The 21720-nt window shown below is 46.1% G+C and overlaps 1 protein-coding gene across 1 annotated transcript in view; it reads left to right on the top strand.

The window, feature by feature from the left end:
* FAXC (failed axon connections homolog, metaxin like GST domain containing) overlaps positions 1 to 7968 on the top strand; it is a 513582-nt gene extending 505614 nt beyond the window's left edge. The window contains exon 6 of the mRNA XM_069606407.1: positions 6029 to 7968. Coding sequence (XP_069462508.1) covers positions 6029 to 6315 — 287 coding nt within the window. The 3' untranslated portion in view covers positions 6316 to 7968. The remainder of the gene's footprint in view (positions 1 to 6028) is intronic.
* Positions 7969 to 21720: the final 13752 nt, after the last annotated feature.

Consider the following 21720-nt stretch of genomic DNA (forward strand, 5'->3'; position numbering starts at 1 on the left):
TGTGGCCACCTCACTCCGAGCTGATAGTGTGACGCACTTCGGAATATGAAGGCTTGCATCACTTGTATCAATGGGCACTTGCATATATTTCGCAGCATGAGGCTTTCAGTGGGTGCCTTTTCTGATTTCTTGGCAAGGGTATTGGGTCGAGGATAGCAGCCACTCCACCACAGTTCCTGGGAACCAGTCCTGTCGATATGGGAGGATATCAGATCAGGCTGGTTGAGTCACATGCAGCTTTCCGGAAGGCCATCAAAACTATGCTATTTGTCTGATTGGGCCCTGCCCAGCATCTTGTACTGCTTTCCTTTATATGTACATCCACTGTACATGGAATTTAATTTCTGGTCATGTGACCAAGCTAACTGTAACCAAACACATTTGCGTGTAACCAAGCTAACTGTAACCAAACCATGTATACCAAGCATCTGTCCATGGGCCGCAAACCTGTAACCCTCAAGCAAGATCCCTTACATATCCCCATAGCGCCTCGATGCCTGTGGGCTGTAGTGCGCTCTATGAATCCAAAATAAATATCATGGTCGGACGTGTTTTATGCTGCGGAGGTCAAGAAATAACAGGGCCATTTGGTAGTCTTAAAAAATATATATATATTAAAAACGTTGAGAAGATGTTCCTGTATGTCGGCTCGAGATGGTTCATTTCTGCTGCAGGTGGGATCCCCAGTGTTGGATGTTGGAAGGTGTTTTTTCCAATGTTCCCACTTGGCCGTCTGCTCGTACTGTTTTGATAATATGTGCATGTTGGTAGCGAGCATGGTATTTGGTCTGCAGTGTGTTCTTTTCTGCAGGACTAATATAAGGCCCCTTCACATAGGGGTCAACGAGTGATCCCGTTTTAGGGATGCATTTAAGGTTTCTCTTATAGAAGGGGCCAGTGTTTTGCTAAGCTCAGTTATGCCTGATGGACGGAATGCCAGTCTTAAGACTTCGAGCCCAGTCGTCCTGACTCCATGGGGAAAGTGAGCTGTTGGGATGCAGCTTAAGGGGAAAATGAAGTTCACTCATAAAGCAATGTCATGTTGTAGAGACAGTCCTCCTTGTTGTGTGTTACGTGAAGAAGGCAGGAAGCCTTCAAGGTTTAAACCATTACATTAAAGCTGGAGTTGAAGCCAGACCTCTCTGTGTGGGCCTCTATTCATAGCGGGCTGCGCCTTTGCTATCTTGTGCCCGCGTCCGAGTCAGCCGAGCCTGCTAGAAGCTGATATTGGCGACGAGAGGGGCAGAGCCCAAACATCCTGGTAGGACCGTGTGTTGTAGGCATTATTCCTGATGCTCGCTGCAGGAGCGGCCTGTGTCTTTGACCCGCCCGGCAGTGGGAATGCATACTCCCTCCAACCCGGGAGGCGACACCCATGAGCTGTTCTGACCTGTATGACGCTGTTGAGACACCCGGGAATAACGGCTGCATGCCGGAGTGAAAGCAACAGCTGGGCTGTCCAGCAGAGATCTCCAGCACACTTGTCTCCTCAGGTGCAATCAGCAAGGCAGAGGGATTACAGTACTGCCATTTTGGGGGGCCATCGAAAAGCTCAATTGGCCATGCTGCATAGAGGTGAGGGGGACCCGCAACTGCTTAAGGGAATCCAAGGACTTCGTCCCATTTTTAACAAGGGCTGTAGAGACAGTCATTTTACAGACCAGTCCTCGCTATAGGCACACCCATCTGGGGGGAGAGGCGGAATCACCCTCAATAATCCCATCACATCCTGGGGATCCCATTGGGAGGAGTGGTAGGGAAAACACACTGCTTCCACGATATCGGACAGGGAAATACCGGCCATGGTGCCTGCCCACCCATCAGAGGTGTTTCCAGCTGCGCAGGGGATGTGACTTCATGGCAACTGCCCACAGCTTTCGACCTCACTGATACCAGCAACCCCGGCTCACAATGGGTCCGCTGGGCTAAAGACTTAAAAACTATACGTAGGTGCAATGGGCCCCATGGACGACAAGCGCAAGAAGAATATATTGACCCTGGCAGTAGGGGCATCAGTGGGAGACATCCTATACGAGCTGGTTAATGAGGAAAAAGCCACGTTGCAGGAGATCCAGGATGCACTCGCTACATAATTCGCCCCCCAAACAAATGTACAGTGAGAGACATATTTTTCACACTACTATGCAGAAAAGGGAGGTGAAACGCTTGACAGTTTTCTTAAGCGGCTTTGCATCCGCATCAAACACTGCACTTTCCACCGATGCTCAAATGAGGAAGCCCTGCGCTCTCCAAGTTATAGTGGGATGCGAAGCCCAGAATTTAAGAAAAAATTGCTCCAAAACCAACAGTCGTTAGATGAGATCTTGGCTATGGCACGGACTGACTCTGCCATATCCCATTAAATTGTCAACTTAGGAAGCGTGAAGGTATCCTCATCGCCAGGAGACCCGGAGACAGTCAAGAAACTATCACCAGTGGCGCATGACAACACCAAGAAATCCAGCAAGACATGCTTCCGGTGTGGATCCGAGGCATGTGCTCTGCCCTGTGTCACAAATGTGCTTCTGGGCGGTGTGTGGAAAGGCTACCACGCCGGCACTACTAGGGATCTCACCGAGGAACAGCTGGAAAAACCTAAAGTATTGCCCTGATGATTCGAAGCTCAGCTGTCAATACTGGAAATACCACTTGGCTGAAGGAGAAGGGAGCATGCAACATTCTTGATGGTTGTACAGGTCCCCTGACAGGAAGGGAAGCTAAAGAACAAGGTGGAATGTGCGATACGTGGAAGTAAGATCCCACTCTGGAAGTGAATCATCCTCCTCTCCGGGTGATCAGCGGAAGAGGGGCTATGTGTGGGCACTGGACAACGAGGCCTCTAAAGAACACAGCCCCACGCTGGTCCTCTAAGATAACGACACCATGACTGAATTTCTGATTGACACTGGCGCGACGGTTAATGTCATGAGTGAGGATGCATACAACCGGCTCCCACACCCGCCAAAGCTGAGACCATCCACGGTGGATATACACCCATACGGCTCCAACACCAGCTTACGAGTAAAGGGATGTTCTCTACAGTCTGCGCCCACAAGTCCCACACAGCTCACATCCGGTTAGACGTACTCTCTACTGTAGCCAATAGTGGATGCTTCCTGAGTTTCCGAACAGCCGTCGATATGTCTCGTGAACATCCTACACGAAATGATGACCCACAAGTACCTGACCTCAGACGGGGACGTTGTAAAGGCATTTCCCAACATCTTCAAAGGTCTTGACAAGTTAAAGAACTGCAGAGTGCATCTCCACATCGACCCAAAGGTCAAATCAATTGCACAACACTATCGTGGCATCCCCATGAACATCCAGAAGCAGCTGGAGGAGATCAGGCGCTTACTGGATCTTAACATCATCAAGCCAGTGGATGGGCCCACCCTGTGGGTCTCACTAATTGTGCCTGTTCTGAAGAAATCGTCCGATGGGTCCATTCCCTCTGTGTGGACATGCGACATCCAAATGTAGCCATACAGCGAGAACGCCACCACATCCCCAGAATCACAGATATGATCCACCTCCTCAATGGGGCGGCCGTGTTCTCTAAACTGGACCGCAACAAGGGTTATCACCAGCAGGAACTTGCCCCCGAGTCAAATTATATAACAACATTTGTGAATCAAATGGGGCTCTATTGCAACAAATGGCTATACTTTGGGATATCCTCGTCAGTAGAAATATTCCAGGAAAAGATCCACCAGGTCATCAAACATATCCCGAAAAGCCTCGATTTTAGGAATGCCATTTTAGTGTTGGGTAAAATGTCACAGAAGCATGATGACATGCTGCACCTGGTTTGCATGGCGCTTGAAGCTGCCCGGGTGACCCTAAGTAAGGACAAGTGTGAGTTCAGGAAACACACTCTGAAATTCTTCGGCCACATATTTTCTGAGCAAGGTATGCGCCCGACCCAGACAAAGTTGCGGCCCTAAAAGGGGCACTCTGTCCGACGAACGTATCAGACCTGAGATGATTCCTAGGCCTTGCAAGTTATTGCTCCCGATATCTGGAGAACTATGCTACAGTAAGCGCCCCACTACGAGAACTGACCAGAGACAACCAGGACTTTGTCTGGTCCCCTGAGTGTGAGGCCAGCTTTGAGACCATTCAAGCAAGCATTGCATCTGCCACCGATATGTCCTTCAGTTCATGTAAAGAGACAGAGGTGACAGTCGATGCCAGACCTGTGGGCCCTGGCACAGTGTTGTGCCAATATGATCCCAATACACTGCACATCACGAGCTTTGTGTGCTATTCCAGCCGCAGCATGACAACCACGGAACAGAAATAGTCACAGGCTGAGAAGGAGAGGCTGGCTGTCATCTGGGCCTGCAAGCATTTTCATCTTTTCCTGTTCAGGAAGGCTTTCAATGTCGCCACGGACCACTAGGCCCTCCTTACCACCTACGGGAACCCAAAAGCCCCAATGGCTTGCGCATTGCAAGATGAGGCCGCTAGCTACAGGACTACAAGTTCACCATCTTGTAATGGTGCTGATTTGTTTGCTGAACGAAGACCATGAAGAATCATTAGTGTAAGTAGGGAATGAAAAAGATGTGATAGGTTTGCTGACGTAACTGCAGACTGTGAAACCCGACAGTCCAGGATCAAGCCATGTTTACCTTACTTGACCAAAACATATTATTCTGGGAATGCTGCCGGCCAGTGTTCGAAGTGGACGGGAGTGGTTGGGAGCGGTGCTCCTATCCTTTTATTTTTAAGCTTTACTGTGCCTATACTTTTATTTTTAAAAGAAACCATTCGAGAATGGTTTAATTGATCAAAATAAAAGTGTAGGTAGTAGTTCGAACCTGCAGTTCAGTGCACTGCACTGGAACTTCCCTTAAACAGCAGGTGTGTTTGTTTGGGGGTTTGACTTGTGCAAGGCAGGGGGCGTGGCGATAGGGTTTGTGGGGAGCGGGGCAGGCCGGAAGGGAACATATTTCCACTACTTTTTTTTCGTACACTTCGAACACTGCGTGCTGGCATCGTTTTTACCAACGGCATCCACTTGTCGGCATTCTCCTTAGTTACCAGCCTTGGAAACACCCAAGTGGCTCAGTTCAGTTTCACTGATACTTTTTAAAATAATGTACTGTAGTGTAGCTCTAGGAACATTAGTTTTGACTATTTGTACAGTTCTGACCAGAAATTGGACTGTTTCCTTGCCCCACACTTGAAATGACACACACAAAGAAGAATTCGTATTACTGCGGGAGCAGGGCTATGAGGGGGCTTGGGAGTGGGCTTTGTCCAAGCAGGTCACAGGAAAAATAACAGCAACCCGCCAGTTCCTGTCATGTGAGGTTGGAGCTGACCCAGGAGCTCCCACATGCAAGTTTCAACTTCTTCTTCAGGTTTATTTGAAAATAAAACTATTCCGGAATGGTTTCTTTAAAAAAAAAAAAAGTGTAGGAACTGTGAAACGTCATTACAAAAAGTAGATGCGCACCGCTCCCAACCGCTGCTGCCCACTTTGACCACTAGTTAAAAACACCCCTAACCCTCGTCTTTTTTGTGAGCAAGACCATGATTGAGGCCACACAAGTACAGGTGTGTAATAGTACAGGTGTGTAATAGTACAGGTGTGTAATAGTACAGATGTGTAATAGTACAGGTGTGTAATACTGTGTTAGAAACCTTGCACCAAGTTGTTAGCTCTGTGTTGATCGTCTGTATACATATTCCTTTTTTAAATATCTGTGACACACACCAAATTGAATTTTGAAAGGCATTACACACAGGACAATACACTTCTTTTTTGCCCTAAATAAATACAACTTTATGAAGAAAATTGATAGAGCTGTAAGTTTGTCTAACAACTGACTAAGCTAATAGCTACCAGTTATAATTTTGATGATTTTTGTAGGTGATTATGACAGTCAAAAGCCTTATAACCTCTTAGGATAGACTTAAATATATGCGATAGTTTTGTTTGTAGAACTAACGCAAGTTGTGTTTTGTTCTGCCTGAACTCCTTTCTCTAATCCTTTTTATCTTTGCTCTGTTGCAGGTGAGCTCATTAATCTGGCGATGTACTGTGAAAGGATACGGCGGAAATTCTGGCCCGAGTGGCACCAGGAAAATGACAACAGCACGTACGAGTCCGACAGCAGCGATGACAGCAAGGCTCACACCCCACTGAAGGATTTTAGCTTTTACTCAAGGACAGGCACATTCGAGGATGAGGGGGCGGAAAACAGTTTTTCCCATACCCCCGACACGGATTTCACCGGACAGTCACTCTTCGACTCCGACGTGGACATGGAGGACTTCACGGATCATGAGCAGTGCAAGTGACGCGCAGCACATCTCTGCCCAATGTAGAACTGCGGCCTGTGGGGCGGAAGGGGACTAGATCGCCCACCAAGGGCAGCGTACCGTGTGTGGAGAGAGTGACTTATTGACCAATCCAATTCTTTCACATGCTAGAGTGCATAAGGCTCACGTATTTCCATGTGTAAACAAGTGCAAACAGCAAAGGGCTGGGAGCATCTTGCTGCACCGCTGTCTTGATAACAGTACCCTTTTGAGTTGGCCAATGAAGTTGTTAGAAACCATGGCTGAGCGGAACTCTTTTGAGGGATAGCATGCCTTAAGTTCTTTTACACAGGGTCATATTTAGCACTGATGGATCAATGGGGTGACATTGTCCTGAGCCTAACCTCCCTCACACAGTCAACTGTGCGACGCGTCAATGTGGTAACCCTCAAGATGCCTGTAATGTAGCTAAATATCCCTTGTGGTTCTATGACTTGTAGTTACTGTACATGTTTGTGTATGTGGTACCGTGAGAGGGTGCATGCATAGCCTTTATACATGTGTTTGGATTCAGAGAGATGTTTTAACGGAACAAGCCTGCTGGACATATTGTTGACTTGAACCCAACCGAAACTTGAACTCAAGTGGATTTCGGATCAGGAATTCTGCACTCGTCACATTATGACAAACGTTAAGGTCATCTCCTCCATTAAATGACTTTTTTGGCCTCATATGAGGTGTGTGGAGGGGGGGGGATGCCTGACTTCAGCCTGCTCTAAAAATACATGTTACGTACTACACCCTCAGTGGCATCCTTTGACCAATATCATAGGTTTAGTGGAATTGGCAACACACACCTCTGACAAAAAGTCACACTGATGGGCCATTTTATAACACTCATCATTGAAAATGAAAGACTCCTGGATGTAAAAAATTGAGAAGTGGTTGACAATAGACGCAAAAACACACAATCACTAATACTAGTGTTAGATAAAGGGATGCCTATAAAAGGTCACTAATCTGATTAGTTGTATGGCCCCTTATGACTCTTAATTTCCGTGACACTTCATATCGAGGCGTGTAATCTGAGTGATTTCAACCAGTACTTCCCAGTGGGAGTGTGGCCCGAAAGATGGCTCCTTGGCTGCTCCCGGGCAGAGTAGGTGTGGCCAGAACCACTCTTGGCTGAGAACAGCCAATGGCTTTCTTTTGTCGGTAAAGTGCAAGCTGAAGACGTCACTTCCCATGCCGCCTCCGCTCATTCGGCTGAAATGGCAATTTCTGGAAGGAACTGCTCTTGAAAGACAGCTCTCCTGTAGTTTTGTGCGCAAGGGGCATAACACTGCCCGTCTACTCTACTGCCTTACCATAATTCATTCATGCATCTCACAGGTTGAAGCCCTGCCTGACTTTGAAGAGAGTGTTGTTCTTCTGAGAGGAAAGGTTCCCTTTAACCAGAGACCAGCAAGTGGTCTCGAAGTGTTGCGCATCGTATCCTCCCATTTCACTGATATGGGATATTGTATATGGGAGCAGCGGAAATCTATGAAAAAGCAATCATTTAATGAAGGACAAAGAGGGGAGAGGGGAGTGGTGTTCCTGTGTGTGTTGTGCATTGGTATAAGCACATGGTAAACCATCCTACAAAGAACGTGGACTATATTTCAATAAACACCCTGTATTCACTGTGAACTCTCGCTCTATAAACCGACTGATGTTTTCCTCCCTACATAAGAGCTCCTCCGAACAGCATCTCTGTACACAATAGCACATGTTAAGACACTCACACGTTTAGATTTTAGACCAGCCCTCAGGTGTTCGGCGCCATGCCGCGTAGAAAGCGGCGCCATCGGGCCACTGTATTTGCACAACATATTATTAGCAGGCCAATGGAGACGCAGGAGCAGGGTGCGCGGCAGGATCTCGCACATCCACTGGCTAAGGAGTTCAAACCATATGCTAGTGTCTGGAAAATATGCAAGTGTGACTTGAGACATTTTCTGGCATTTGCCAACGATGCAAACAAACACATGTGTGCATCACAGCCTGTGCAACAAATGTTACATCACGCCCTGAAACCGGCCTTTGCCATAGGCTGAGGTTTTGCATGATGAAGAATGCTGGGAGTGTGCATAACTGCTATGTACAGAATGTATGTGGATGCAATGGGCTGCACATACAGCACTTGCCTTCATGCCATGAGTGAGCTGGGAGAACCTGGGTACGTAGCGTGCTGGGATAACCTTGGAACGTAGTGTTCTGGGATAACCTGCGTACGTATTGTGCTGGGAGACCCTAGGCATACAGTGTCCTGGGAGACCGTAGGCATGCAGTGTGCTGGGAGAACCTAGGCATGTAGTGTGCTGGGAGAACCTAGGCATGTAGTGTGCTGGGAGAACCTAGGCATATAGTTTGCTAAGAGAACCTATGTCTGTAGTGTTCTTGGATGCTGCATGTCTTCAGTGTGCCTCTTGCATGGGGTCTGCCTGCTACTTGCTTGCCAGCCTTGTGCAATTGTCTTCCAATCCTGAATGCTTGCCCTGTGCTGATTGTGTCACCTGTACTAGGATCCTGGGTTCCTACAATGTGTTGGGGAAACATAACAGTCTGATTTGTGCTCGCTTGTATGCCTATTGATGGGGACATGTAGTGGGGTCTGTTAGCTGCGTGTATATTTCTAAATGCAACATTTACCAGGAAGTAAACCTCATCAGCCACACTCAGCTTGCACATTTGCGACTGACCCTCAAGATCTCCAGGTGTACCCATGCTTGCGCAATCTTTATGCATCCTTGTGTCTGTCCCGGATATTTCTCTGACACCAGTGCTGAAAGCTTGCTCCAAGCATGTGCCATCATATTCATGACCGTCATGTTGCTGTTGCTGTTTCCGAGCCTGCATCCTTCCATGCTCATGTTCAAAACTCGTGTCTTAAGAGCACTGACCCCCAGACAAATGGTTGTCTCTTGCACTGTTCGGGCTCATGTCGATGCTTTAGAAAAGTTAACTTAGTGTCATCTCACCCTTCTTCCATCCAGTTTTCTTGCTGTGATATTGTGGAAGCAACAGGAGCGTCTTTTGACTAGAGCCGCGATGTCACAATGCTATGTAAGATAGACATGAGGATGTGTGGGAACAGCGATGGAACATTTGTATGTGAAGTGATACATGGTTTTGGGCAATAACATACTTATTATATTTTCATGGCTGGAGGATGCTGTGTGTGGTACGGGGCTTCTGGCAATACGTAGAATGTTGTATGGCAAGCTACAGTGAATACTAACGTTATTCTCATAGGCTGTTGAACTGATCATAGAATAGGATTTAATATTAGTCTCGATACAGATGTCTTTTACCTTTAAGAAAACTATAAACCCGTTGCCCCTATGACGCCCCTCAACACCACGTGTTTGCTGTTCAGTCAATGTAATACTCTCCTAACCTCCTTCAACCTTAACCCTGCCTTATGCTTTGCTTATCAAGCATGTCTGTGGGCCCCCAGTCTCTCCTTTCGAGGCTTCTCATCGCCCAGCTGGTTCCCTGGTATCCATGAGCCTTTTCAGTCTGTTCACCCTCCCGGAGGGGCCGTGTACACAGTGTAGCGGTGGAGACAGGGGGTGGGACTGGAAGCATAAGGTGCATAGAGACAAACGGAGGCAGCCAGGCAGGCGAAGGAAGGCTCCAGCGCACCATGCCTCCTGATGTGCCCCACCACTGCACCTCACTTTAAAAGCCTAAGATGCCATAGGTTCTTCATGGTGCCACCAACACCAGCTGGCGACATGTTGCTAGTGAAGCTGCTGCAAAGACCCATACCTGTGCAAAAGTATAGGATTATGCCGGGCACGGATCCAGGCACATTGCTTGATTTTTACACTGAGTGAACTTTATTTCCTGCCCTAGGCTGCCTTGCTCGCCAAATTGTCTACTTTCATATCGCTGTCACTTTTGGGGCACCGATTGCCTTGAGCCCTTCATTGGGTTGCCCATCTGAGATGCTTTTTCATAACACTACCCTCTCGTCTTCCCCCACTCAAGTAATCTACCCCTCTTCCTAATGTTCCTCTACCCCTTACTGTGTGGCGCTCCATTGCTTGCCAGCTAGGTGCGTGCTATATATGGCAGCCTGTCACTGTATATACTGAAGTACATACACACCCCAATATAGGAATCATTCTCTACATTCTACCATACCAACAGTGCAAGACAAACCAGGGCTACTCAAGATTTGGATGGCAGCATTTTCCCATCTTAACAAAAGTGCTCATGTTCGATTATCTACGTGCGTTGCTTTGGTTCTAGTAAATTATTGATATTGTAAGTTTACAGCATAACAAGGTTGTTCTATGAGCAAATGTAGATATCCTTTTGATTAGCCCCTGTACATGCAGGAATGCTTTTTGGTTTAATTGAATGCCGCCTTGACCAAGGATCAAAGGGCCTTGCTGAGGTCTCTGGCGTCTCCTCTTGGGTTCCCTCTCACCCCTGTAAACATTCTCATTGCTTTAAGACTTCTCTTGTTGCATGAACGTGTACTTCCATGACACTCAATGACAGTGCAAACTCCCTCTCCTTGGGAAAGCACATGCACTTCCATGACTCGATCAAAGACCACTCAGACCCCTTCCCCTTATGGAACTTTAAAGGAGCGGCAGAGGCACTGTTAGGAGCTACCCCGATTACCAGCAAGAGGGTACTTTGGCCCCACCAAACTCCCCCGCCGCAAGGATGGACGACTCAACAATAGGGCAATGTTTATTGTCGTTATTACCAATCAAAATGACAGGACCACCTCTAAATGTTACAATTACAAAGTTGCAGGTTAACAGGGAAATGTTGGCCACTGCAACGTAGTGTGCTTAACGTGAAGGGTAGCTAAGGATTGCACAGAACAGGTCTCCTCAGCAGTTGGACCCTGGACAGCTACCATGCTGAGCGAAACTATTCAAGGCAATGGGAATGATCAGAAAGTTGCTGTGTGTTCCCAATAAGTTTCCATCTCTGATCATCTGAGCCCTGAGAGCGTACATCCAGCTTTGGACCTGTATAGTAATTGTATCTTTCCACCTCTGGTTTGATAGGAGCAGCTTTCCCTCATCTGTCTCGAGTGAATAGGCATTGTCCTGTTCCTCCAGGTCACGTGTTTATGGACCACAAAATGGAGCTGTCCTACTTGTAATTATGAGGATTGTAGGCTATATTCCTTGCAGGTGTCTTATCGCCTTGGTAAACTGGAAACCTTATGTCTCTGCTTGTCCTTGGCGAGGTTGTGCACTGTGTCTGTGCTGGAAGCTCTGTCTGTCTGCCTTTAGCTGAATCAGGCTGTCAGCCTCTCCATGTATTCGAAGTTTGTCTTTCTTTCCCCATTCACTTCAATACACCTATGGCTTGTATCTTTGAATTTATGACCATTCATGTTTGTCGCAATTAAGCATGAGCCAGCTAATTGTACGTATTCTTAGCGTCTTGCTGTTTCCACATAGCTAAATATTTACTGGTGCAAGTGTGTCGGTTTTCTAACTACTATGAGTCATAAACATTTTTTCGTGTCAATTTGCAGTAAACTAAAATATCTTTGTTGCTTCATGCATGGATGCCTATATGCTTCATGTCTAACGCATCTACGTCATGATGTCAGTGGTGACGTCATAAGCTTCTCGAGGTTGTAGCCAGTCAACTTGTTCGATCGATGACAACTATTTCAGTCGGGTACGGTTTGAATGGCTGTCTGAGTGAATAACCTTTCTCGCATCTGCGATGCATCAACAATGGCACTGATGGGCCTACGACCAATGCACATCTCTCATTTCTCTGCCTTCAGGCTTCCAATCGGGTGGGAGTTATGAGGGCCACATTTGGATCTTCCATTTCAAAACCACATGCACGTCCATGACTTGATCAAAGACCACTCAAACCTCTTCTCCTTTTAAAAGCACATGTTCAGGAATTGTATCCTTCGTATAGAAAGAGTGCCCAAGGCTTCCCCAGTCCTATAGGTTGAGACAACACTCTGTTACAGTGAGGCCACTTCCAGGTCACAGGCTAGTATGCCATGTATGTCAAAAATTCAAACCTGCACTGCCATACAATAGGCTGACCAGAGATATCCCTTAGTTATTGGTGTGCATACAGGTCTATGCACATTCACAACTAATTGGGCTGCTGGAAAGGCTCCATGTATTCATGTTGCATTGTAAGATGAATTTGAAAAAGGGTCTGAATAATATTCACAACAACAACACCCCTGTCTTTATTTCTGAAATGGAGTCCAGGGGCAGGTGACGGTGCAAGTCAGACAATGGGCCTCATTACGAGGTAGGAAGTAAGGGATTACCAGCACCGGTAAGGACACCGGTGCCGGCAATCCCTTAACACCCTATTCCGAGGTCCCTTAGCGGGTGCCTTCCTTAACGCCTGGTTTTACCAGGCGTTATGGAAGGGACCTGTTAAGGGACTTCAGAGCTAATGACGGTACCACAAATTGCGGTACCGTTATTAGCTCCATCGCCATTCCCATTGAGCCCTATGGGGGCTCCAATGGGAATGGGGAATGGTTCCCGGAATGGGGATTTACCGGGTCCTACAAGGTTGGAATGATGCGGGAAGTCCCTATTTCAGGAACCCGGAACCGAATGCGGTAAGGGGGTAGCCATGGTGCTGATAGCACCATGGCTACCTCCTACCTCGTAATGAGGCCCAATGTCTTTTCAGAGTTAAGACTACCTTGTTGTACCCCTAAACGAAAGGCTTAGTGTAAAGCATGAGCACTTCAGGTTACTTTTACAAGCATTTTCCTGCGTTCGCAGTGGAGATGCAAGTGAGCATTTCAGCTGATGGGCCATATTTTGCCCAGCACTAGAAATGCAATTCCATGACCCATATGCTAGAGGTCTAGTAGTCTGCTAGCAGGCCTCCATCCATCCACCAAAGTGACTGCTAGTGACCCACGTGCTTGAGGTCTAGAAGCTTGCTGATGCTAGCAGGCCTCCATCCATCCACCAAAGTGATTGCTAGTGACCCACGTGCTTGAGGTCTAGAAGCTTGCTGATGCTAGCAGGCCTCCATCCATCCACCAAAGTGATTGCTAGTGACCCACGTGCTTGAGGTCTAGAAGCTTGCTGATGCTAGCAGGCCTCCATCCATCCACCAAAGTGATTGCTAGTGACCCACGTGCTTGAGGTCTAGAAGCTTGCTGATGCTAGCAGGCCTCCATCCATCCACCAAAGTGATTGCTAGTGACCCACATGCTAGAGCTCTAGAAGCTTGCTGATGCTAGCAGGCCTCCAACTATCCACCAAAGTGATTGCTAGTGACCCACATGCTAGAGCTCTAGAAGCTTGCTGATGCTAGCAGGCCTCCAACTATCCACCAAAGTGATTGCTAGTGACCCACAGGCTAGAGGTCTAGAAGTTTGCTTATGCTAGCAGGCATCCATTCTTCCACAAAAGTGGCTATTGTTAGCCAGTACATACATGATTGCTGGACATTTTCCTGTTACTCAGATTTGCTGGGCGGGGGGCACAGTTCTTACACTCACACTCCTAGAACACGCAGATCCCATTTGTGAACAGAAGCTCAAAGTAGTGAGTTTTCTGGATTAGTGGTTCGATGCCCACTCAGCAGTTTCACGCCCAGGGGCATGCTTTGTGAGTTGCCCCCTAATATTCAATTGAAGACTGCCAGCACTGCTTTTCCAAGCACCATCACTATTCAACACATATGTTAAAGACATTTCACACTAAACATCTCATTTAAAAACCATCATTGTTAATCCACTCGAAAGGAAACAAACAAGAAATCCAACCACCTCCATAATACTTCTCAGATTCAGTAATCTTGCCTTTGAATTTTATAAATTAATTACCCCAATTGCAATTGCACATGATATGATAAAATAGGTTACTTATAACGTGCTTAATACCCAGAGGTTTCTGAGCGCGGATGCGGGGATCGAACCTGTGGTGCTCTGTGTTGTTGTTTCAATCAGTGTCTTTTTCCAAATAAAAGAATTAAGGAGCAAATCTAAGGAACACAATGTGCATGTGAATATGAATGCAGGTGTATTGGTTACAGTACTTCCTGGGGGTTGATTATTACGTGCATCAAGTAGATATCGCGAGAGAAGGGGGGAAAGACAAGAAAACTGAATAAGAAAGGACAGAAAAAAGAAATCTACAGAAAGAGCAAGTGTGAGAATAAGGGATGCAATGTGACAGAGCGAGAACAAAATAGTGAGAGAATTGGATGGAGACAGTAAAAGCGAGAGGGTGACCGTGAGAGTGAAACTGAGAGAGCAAGAGAGAGAATGTGAGAGCGAGAAAGCAAAAGATACCCTGATAGAGAAAAAAAATATATATTTTAGCCTAAAATCGCGGCTTCTGATCCGAGGGGACAAGCTTTACTTTGCCGACTACGGCCGGTGGCCAGGTAATCTCATATCATTCATATGGCTCTCCCATTATATTTCAGAGCCTGGAGTAATGATCTCTCTAAAAGTTAAGTCAATGTTTCTCAGTATTATGTTGCTGGTCCTAGAAAAATACATTTAATCTTACAGAGCTTGAGTTACACCGGACATGACTTTGGTGGAAATTATAACTTTCAACTTTAATTGAGGTTCCAGGCATTGTCCGTCTTACGATATCATGGATATAAATTGGCCGAAAATACACGCGCTTGCCCTTATGGGGCTACGATGGCCAAAGGCATAAATATCTTGCCCGACTCCAGATCTCGACTGGCCACAGATGCGGGCCCTGCGGGGTGAGACGGCGGACATGCGGCGGGTTTATTTACTCTGCTCGTTTATATAAATGTGCTAAGGTGTCACACAAAGTGCTATTTATTTCATTAATACACTTCTTTTCCATTATAATATTAATGGTTCCAATTGGTAAATAGTTTCGACTTGACAGAATTGTGTGTGTCAATTCTGTCAAGTCGAAACTATTTACCAACTGGAAAGCCTTTTCTTAAAGAAGATTGATTTTTTAAGGCACCAATAGTCGATATTTTGTCCTGGAATGAACTATTATCATTAACAATTTTTTTTTTTTGGAACCATTAATATTATAATGGAAAAGAAGTGTATTAATGAAATAAATAGCACTTTGTGTGACACCTTAGCACATTTATATAATTTTTAGATGTTCAATTAGTGAATGAATGTTTGAATGTCTGAGTAGCAAAATGTTTTTTAAGAATTGATTAAATGATTTCATAAAATGTTTTTTATACAAATCTAAATAAAATGAAAATAATGATTTGATCTTTACATTCCCTTGCCTCCCTTCTTCAGTTGTCTCCCTTACCTCCTGGTACAACTTTTGTTGTATTATTATATGTTTCCACCTCAAGGTACCAGTGAATGTTGAGGTTCCCACCTTGGGTTTTGTCTATTTGGTTATTTCCCCACCACTTGACTGCCAATAGCCATGCTAATTGTTATGGCGATTCTCACCTACTACCTACCCCACCCCAACCAAAACACATCTTTCTGGGATCTCTTTGAGATAGCTCCATCAAGCAGTAAGATCTTCCTTAGGCCTGCCAGTGTTATTTCTAAGGAGTCTGCTGAGCGTTAATGGCTTAAGTGCAATCTTAATCTCGCTACTGCTCTAATACAGGTGTCTTACCCAAGTGTGCCTTCAGCCACTCGATTTTTATCTGTTCCTTGTACTGATGTCCTGTTAAACCAAACATCGACAAAGCCGACAGTTTTGCCTTGATTATAGGTATTCGATGGGCACTTGGGAGGCACTGCTATCATATGGCCAGGCAGTGGCGCAATCTTTCAGCTATTGCCTTCTTATGGCCAGGTAAAATTAATATGGCAGGGCCTGGGAAATTCCTATCTCATGCCTACACAAAAGCCAATCCTGTTGGCTTTGCTAGTGCTTGTTTATTTGCACACCGTAGATCTTATTACAATAGTGTAGGCCAAATGATATTGCGGCCTCAGTGTGTTTAGCCCAGTGGCTGGTTAATGGCATAATCCTCAAATATTGTGGCCCGTCAAGAAGTATGTTGATTTATGTATTTATAAAGTGCACCAAACCCATGGGCATCAGGCCATTAGTAACAAACTTAGGTGACAGAGGTTATGATGGCTAGGTACCTAAGTTACACAGGTTAGGTACATGGAGCCAGGTGACGCAGATCAGACCGGCGGGAGACCCTGTGAGATGATTGTGACCTTCTGATTCCTGCAAGGGTTAAAAGGCGACACCGACTTCGCTTTCCTTGGTAAGAATATTGCTATGTGAGGTTTGGAATTGAAAGAATAGCGCTTATATAGAGCATGGCGGATGCTGAAATTCACTGGCTTTCCGCCGGCGGAACTGGTGCTATTTAAAGATAGCGCTCCACCAGCTGTCCAATGGTCTCCATGATTGCAATGAAGACCAGCGGTTTTTCTGCCACCAGAAACCCAGTGTAAAACTGGTGGAGTGCTGCCTTTAACTCGCATTCATTGCCCTGGCGGAAAGCTGGCAGATTTCAGTATCCTCCATGCTCTAAATGAGCCCCCTAATGTCCTCTTTTAGGACATCATAGCAACCATCATCAAATCCTTACATATACAAAGGGCCTCATTACACGGTAGGCGGTAAGGGTTTACCGGTACCGGTATTTTACCGGTACCGGTAAATCCTTACCGCCTTACTACGAGGTCCCTTTGCGGGTTGGGGAATTTAACGCCTGCTTTTTGCAGGCGTTAAAAACCAACCCGCAAAGGGACCAGTGGAGCTAATTACGGTACCGCAATTTGCGGTACCGTAATTAGCGCCTTCCCCATTCCCATTATGCCCTATGGGGCAAAAATGGGAATGGGGAAGGGCAATGGTGGAAGGGGGAATTACCGGCCCGCCAACCTTGGAATGGGACGGTAATTCCCCTTTCCACCAAGGCGGTACCGGTAAATTACCGGCATGAACCATGGCGCTAATAGCGCCATGGTTTACCGCCTACCGTGTAATGAGGCCCAAAGTCTTCAATCCATTCACATGCAAAGATCAAGTGGAGCTGCTGACCACTTTGTGAGCACATGCCTAATGTTATCCTAGGGCAAAGAGTTGTCAAGATGTACACACGCAAGCAAAATAGGTAAACATATTTTGCTGTTTTTACACATCTAGTCTAATGGTTTCATTACAAGTGTGCTGGTCTGGGAAAAATCCTGGTGATTCCGGCTCTGGCTTCTTTACCAGTTCAGGCCCCTTACTAGCAAAGAAATGCCTGAATCACCGGCACTGTTACTAACGCCACTGCGGTGCCCACAATATCCCGGTAATACCAGGACATCGGGTGGCAGAGACGGTAAGGCAGGGCTGCTGGTACGCCGTCGGTATTCCTGCGGGATACCGGCAACCCTGTAATGAGCCCATAAGTCATGAAACATTTCTTGCGTGAGCTTTACCATGCAAAGATGCAGGTTTAATTTATTGTATGCCAGATAATGGCGAGTCCAATATGGGCAACACTTTTCTATGACTCTTTGATGGTTTCAAGACAAGAGGCCTCTGTGAAAACACAGCAAGTGCAAGAGGAACATGCTCGAAACTAGAATTCTTTATATTCGGCGAACTGAAACCTAATGAAACTCGCAATTCCTATTCAAAGCTATCTGAATGTGAAGCGTTTTAAGTCGCTATTCACATGCGTTGCTTATGCTGCAGCAATTGCTTTGATGCAGTACAGCAGGTGGTGGCACTGTAGTAAGCATTATCAGTCTTGTTAGCTGAGTTAGTGACCGGAGGTATCGTCACGTGTGCATTCCCTTGGTAAGCATTGGGAGATGTCTGTTACATCTCACCTGTCCAACGCTAGAATTCATCAAAACAAAGAAAAACAGAAGCACCCGACTCTCCTGACCTTCCTGCACCAATGGCATCGTCAGTTTCTGGAGCCACCCTGTAAGGAGTGGAGGCACAGAAAAATGCAAGCCCACTCTTTATATCCTCAGGAGTCGCACACGGGATGCACAAAAGAGGGGGCTCAGAGGGTCTAGTTCAAAGGGTTTATTTTCATGCAAGTCAGATGAGTGAAACTGCAAAAAACAGAAGGGGGTGACCTCAAAGCCAAACCTCTCACGCTGGGTGTGAGGCTGTCTCACTGCCCAGTGATGTTGCAGGTTTCTGTGGCGGTCGGGAAGGATCGAAACTCTATTGGGGGTCATTGCAAGTTTTCCAGGGGTTCACTAACCCTGTTGCCAGTCTCTATTCTACAAGAATCCTCAGGCAAGCCTTGTTGTCTACTCTGCCAGCTGAAGGAATGAGTTTGGTTTCTCAGTGTGGGATCAGGTGGAGCCAGGAAGTTCACCTCCCCTTTCTAACACCCTGATTATCCTCAGGGCTGCTTGTCCTTCTTCCCCAAATCTAGGGGGCTTCCCACCCTTGGTTTCCATGACTGTTTCTCCAGTAGGCTTCTGTCCTGGGTCTCATTCCTCCTCAGCCTACCCTGGGACAGCCCTTGTGCTGTCCTGTTCTGTCTGAATATGGGTGTGCCCTCCTATTTCTCCTCTACTGTTGCCACCTCCTCTGTGAATACCACCTCCTCCACTGCAGTTAACACCTCCTTCTAGGCAGTTAAAACCTCCTAATATACTACTATCTCCTTTTCTAATATTACCACCTTCTCCTCTCCTTCCCCTCTCTTCATCGGCACCTCATTAACTCTCCTCCTATCGCTCTTCGATGACCTCCACTCACCTGATACATCCTTCTCCGACAACGCAACTCACTGATAGGGGACTCTGGTTTTATAGTGTCCTCCCTGGATTGGAGTCTTTTTGAGTGGCTGCATCTGTGTCTTGAAGTTGGGGCAGGGTTGAGATTGGGAGCTGTTTCTGGGAGCACCCAGCCTTACTTTAGGTCTAGGGTCCAGACCAAGTCTTCATCTGGCCTGTCCGTCATCTTGACTTGCACTCACACCATCTTTAGGCCTGCTGCTTGTGCAGGTCCCAGGTCTCCTGCTCTCTCATCATGTGAATGGTAGGCTGAGAAAACGTTTGGTAAGGTGTTTAAACTCCCTGAATACAATTACTATTGTAGTAAGAGGTTAAAATAAATCGTTCTTTGGTTGAAAAAAGGGTGCATACAAAATGTTGGAAACCCGATGTAAGAAGAATTGAGAACCGTTGCAAAAAAGTACTTTAAACCTTATATTTATAATTGTTCTTTTATAACGTGCTTAATACCAGAGATTGGTTTCTAAACGCTGGATCAGGATTTTAACCTGTTGCGCTGCGTTCTCTTGCTTCCAAGACAAACGCATTGCCCCTGAGCTTTCCTCCCTCACCCTAAAATAACACTAACAAATGAAATGCACCAAAAAGATAAATGCTTTCAAAGTTTGATTTTCCAACATGAAGGCATAGCAATGCAAAGTACAAAAAGGGGTGTTTTAACATTTTCATTGTCAAGATTTCCATTTCAAACATTCATCTTTCACACTTTAAGTTTTCAAATTAAAGAACTATATTTCTTTGAATTATTATTAGTTCTGATTAGAAATAAATGTGAAATTAAGCTAATGAGCTACACCGCTCCTTCCCCTTCCTCAAGTCTGGAAAATCTTCTGTGACAAAACCTGCTACTAGGTATATGGTTAACAATCCACTCAGAGGTCTGAAACCTATGGCTGTGTAGATGTTTTGGACTACAGCTCCCATGACCGCTCACCATTTACTATGCTGGCTACAACTGATGGGAACCGCAGTCATAAATATCTAGAGAGCCAAAGGTTGTAGACAGCGGCACTAGTTATGCAGTGCTAGCAAGCATGAGAGTCTGCTCTTCTCAGACACCCCTCAAGGCTCCTGCCATCTCTGGCACTGACCGCTGCAGCTGCAGCAGGAGGAACGTTGTTGTACTGAGAAATGTGTGAGTGGAGCAATGCCTGAGCCGAGCAGGGGTGAATGAGTAGGGGCAGGTACCTACACACTGGGGCTCATTACAGGTTTGCTGGGAACCCCTGGCAAACCCTCCTTACCATTAATGGCGCCCGATATCCTGGTATTACTGGGATATTACCGCAACTGCGGTAAGTTCCCATTCCATGGATTTGCTGCAATCACCAGCACTACCGGTGCCAGTAGTTGCAGCAACTGTTTGCCAGTAGGGCCTTGAACTACCGGCAGGCCAGGCCTGCGGGTGGATCAAAGCCCCAATGCTGGTGGGCGGCGGTATTGCAGGCAATTTTCCAGCATTTTTAACAGACCGGCACACTTGTAATGAGCCTGCTGTAAGCCGACTCAGCGTCCCTCTAACCCCCATGGCACTGACAGTTGTCATTGCCAATGGAGCATAGTGTTCAAGCAGAGCCGAGCCTCTCTGCTGCAGAATAGACGGGATGGTCTGGGTCAGGAGAGCAGTGTAAGCCTTTGTATAGTAATTGGGATTTGAAGGTTCTCTGCCCTGACTTCGAGATAAGTGTCAGTTCAAGATGAACATTCTGCGACTTTTTGGCAAAGTATATTTGAAAGTTCAATCAAGTGAAAGGGGTCGTTAAGAAGTATGAATATTCTGTGCTGGGGATGGCGTGCGTGATTTGCGTGCACCTTTCTTGAAGGGCCATGCCTTCGAGTAACAGAATTGCCTCACAGGAACAGGGAGTTACTCGCACTGAAATCAAAATGGCGATGTTAAGGTTCTGTAAGGTACCATGCAGATAACGGATTCTGGGAGTTCAGATACATTCCTTGAAATCTTTGGATTAAAATACTTAAAAATACGTGCATGTTTCTATATGATGTCATTGGTCAATGATCCATATATGGTGAGCTAGTAAAGAGTGCCATTTTATTACAAGGCCAGTGTTGGAAGAGGTTTGCAGCTTAGCGGTCAGTGCATCGGGCACCCTGGGTTCCAGTCCTTAACATCACCCTCAATCTACCGCCCCGGTCTCAAGAAAGACACATCACTTGGTGGCAACGCGCGCCCCGCCGCTGGAATGAGCAGTGAAAGTGGATTAATGTAACTGTATGTGTTGTGACTTTTTTTCTACAGTTTTTTATTGCACTAAAAAGCAATTTGCAGGTGATATTGCTGACCATCAGCACTAATGTTGAAGGCCCCTATTATACAGGGCTTGGACTTAAGCATTAACTCTTGTAGTCCCTTGTTCCTACTACTGTAGTTTTTGAAGCCATATTTAAACTTGTACACTAGATTTTATCAAGTTTTTATTGTGCACTATAATCATCAATGTATAGACATGTGGCAATATACACATTCGGTAAAACTACTGTATGTATTGTTGTGCAAATGATACCAAATACATGTAAAGTACTGTACCTTGGCTGCATCTTTTTCCTTTAAAGATGTGTACGTTTATGTGAATTAATACGGATAACAGTTCCTGGACTAAAGCATGCGCTTGATGGGATTAAAACATGCATTATTTTTTGAAGGCCAGTACATTCCAGTAACATAGTTAAATGGTGCC

This window comes from Ambystoma mexicanum, chromosome 4p (assembly GCF_040938575.1).
Source record: "Ambystoma mexicanum isolate Mex_15411 chromosome 4p, UKY_AmexF1_1, whole genome shotgun sequence".
Classification (NCBI taxonomy): Eukaryota; Metazoa; Chordata; class Amphibia; order Caudata; family Ambystomatidae; genus Ambystoma; species Ambystoma mexicanum.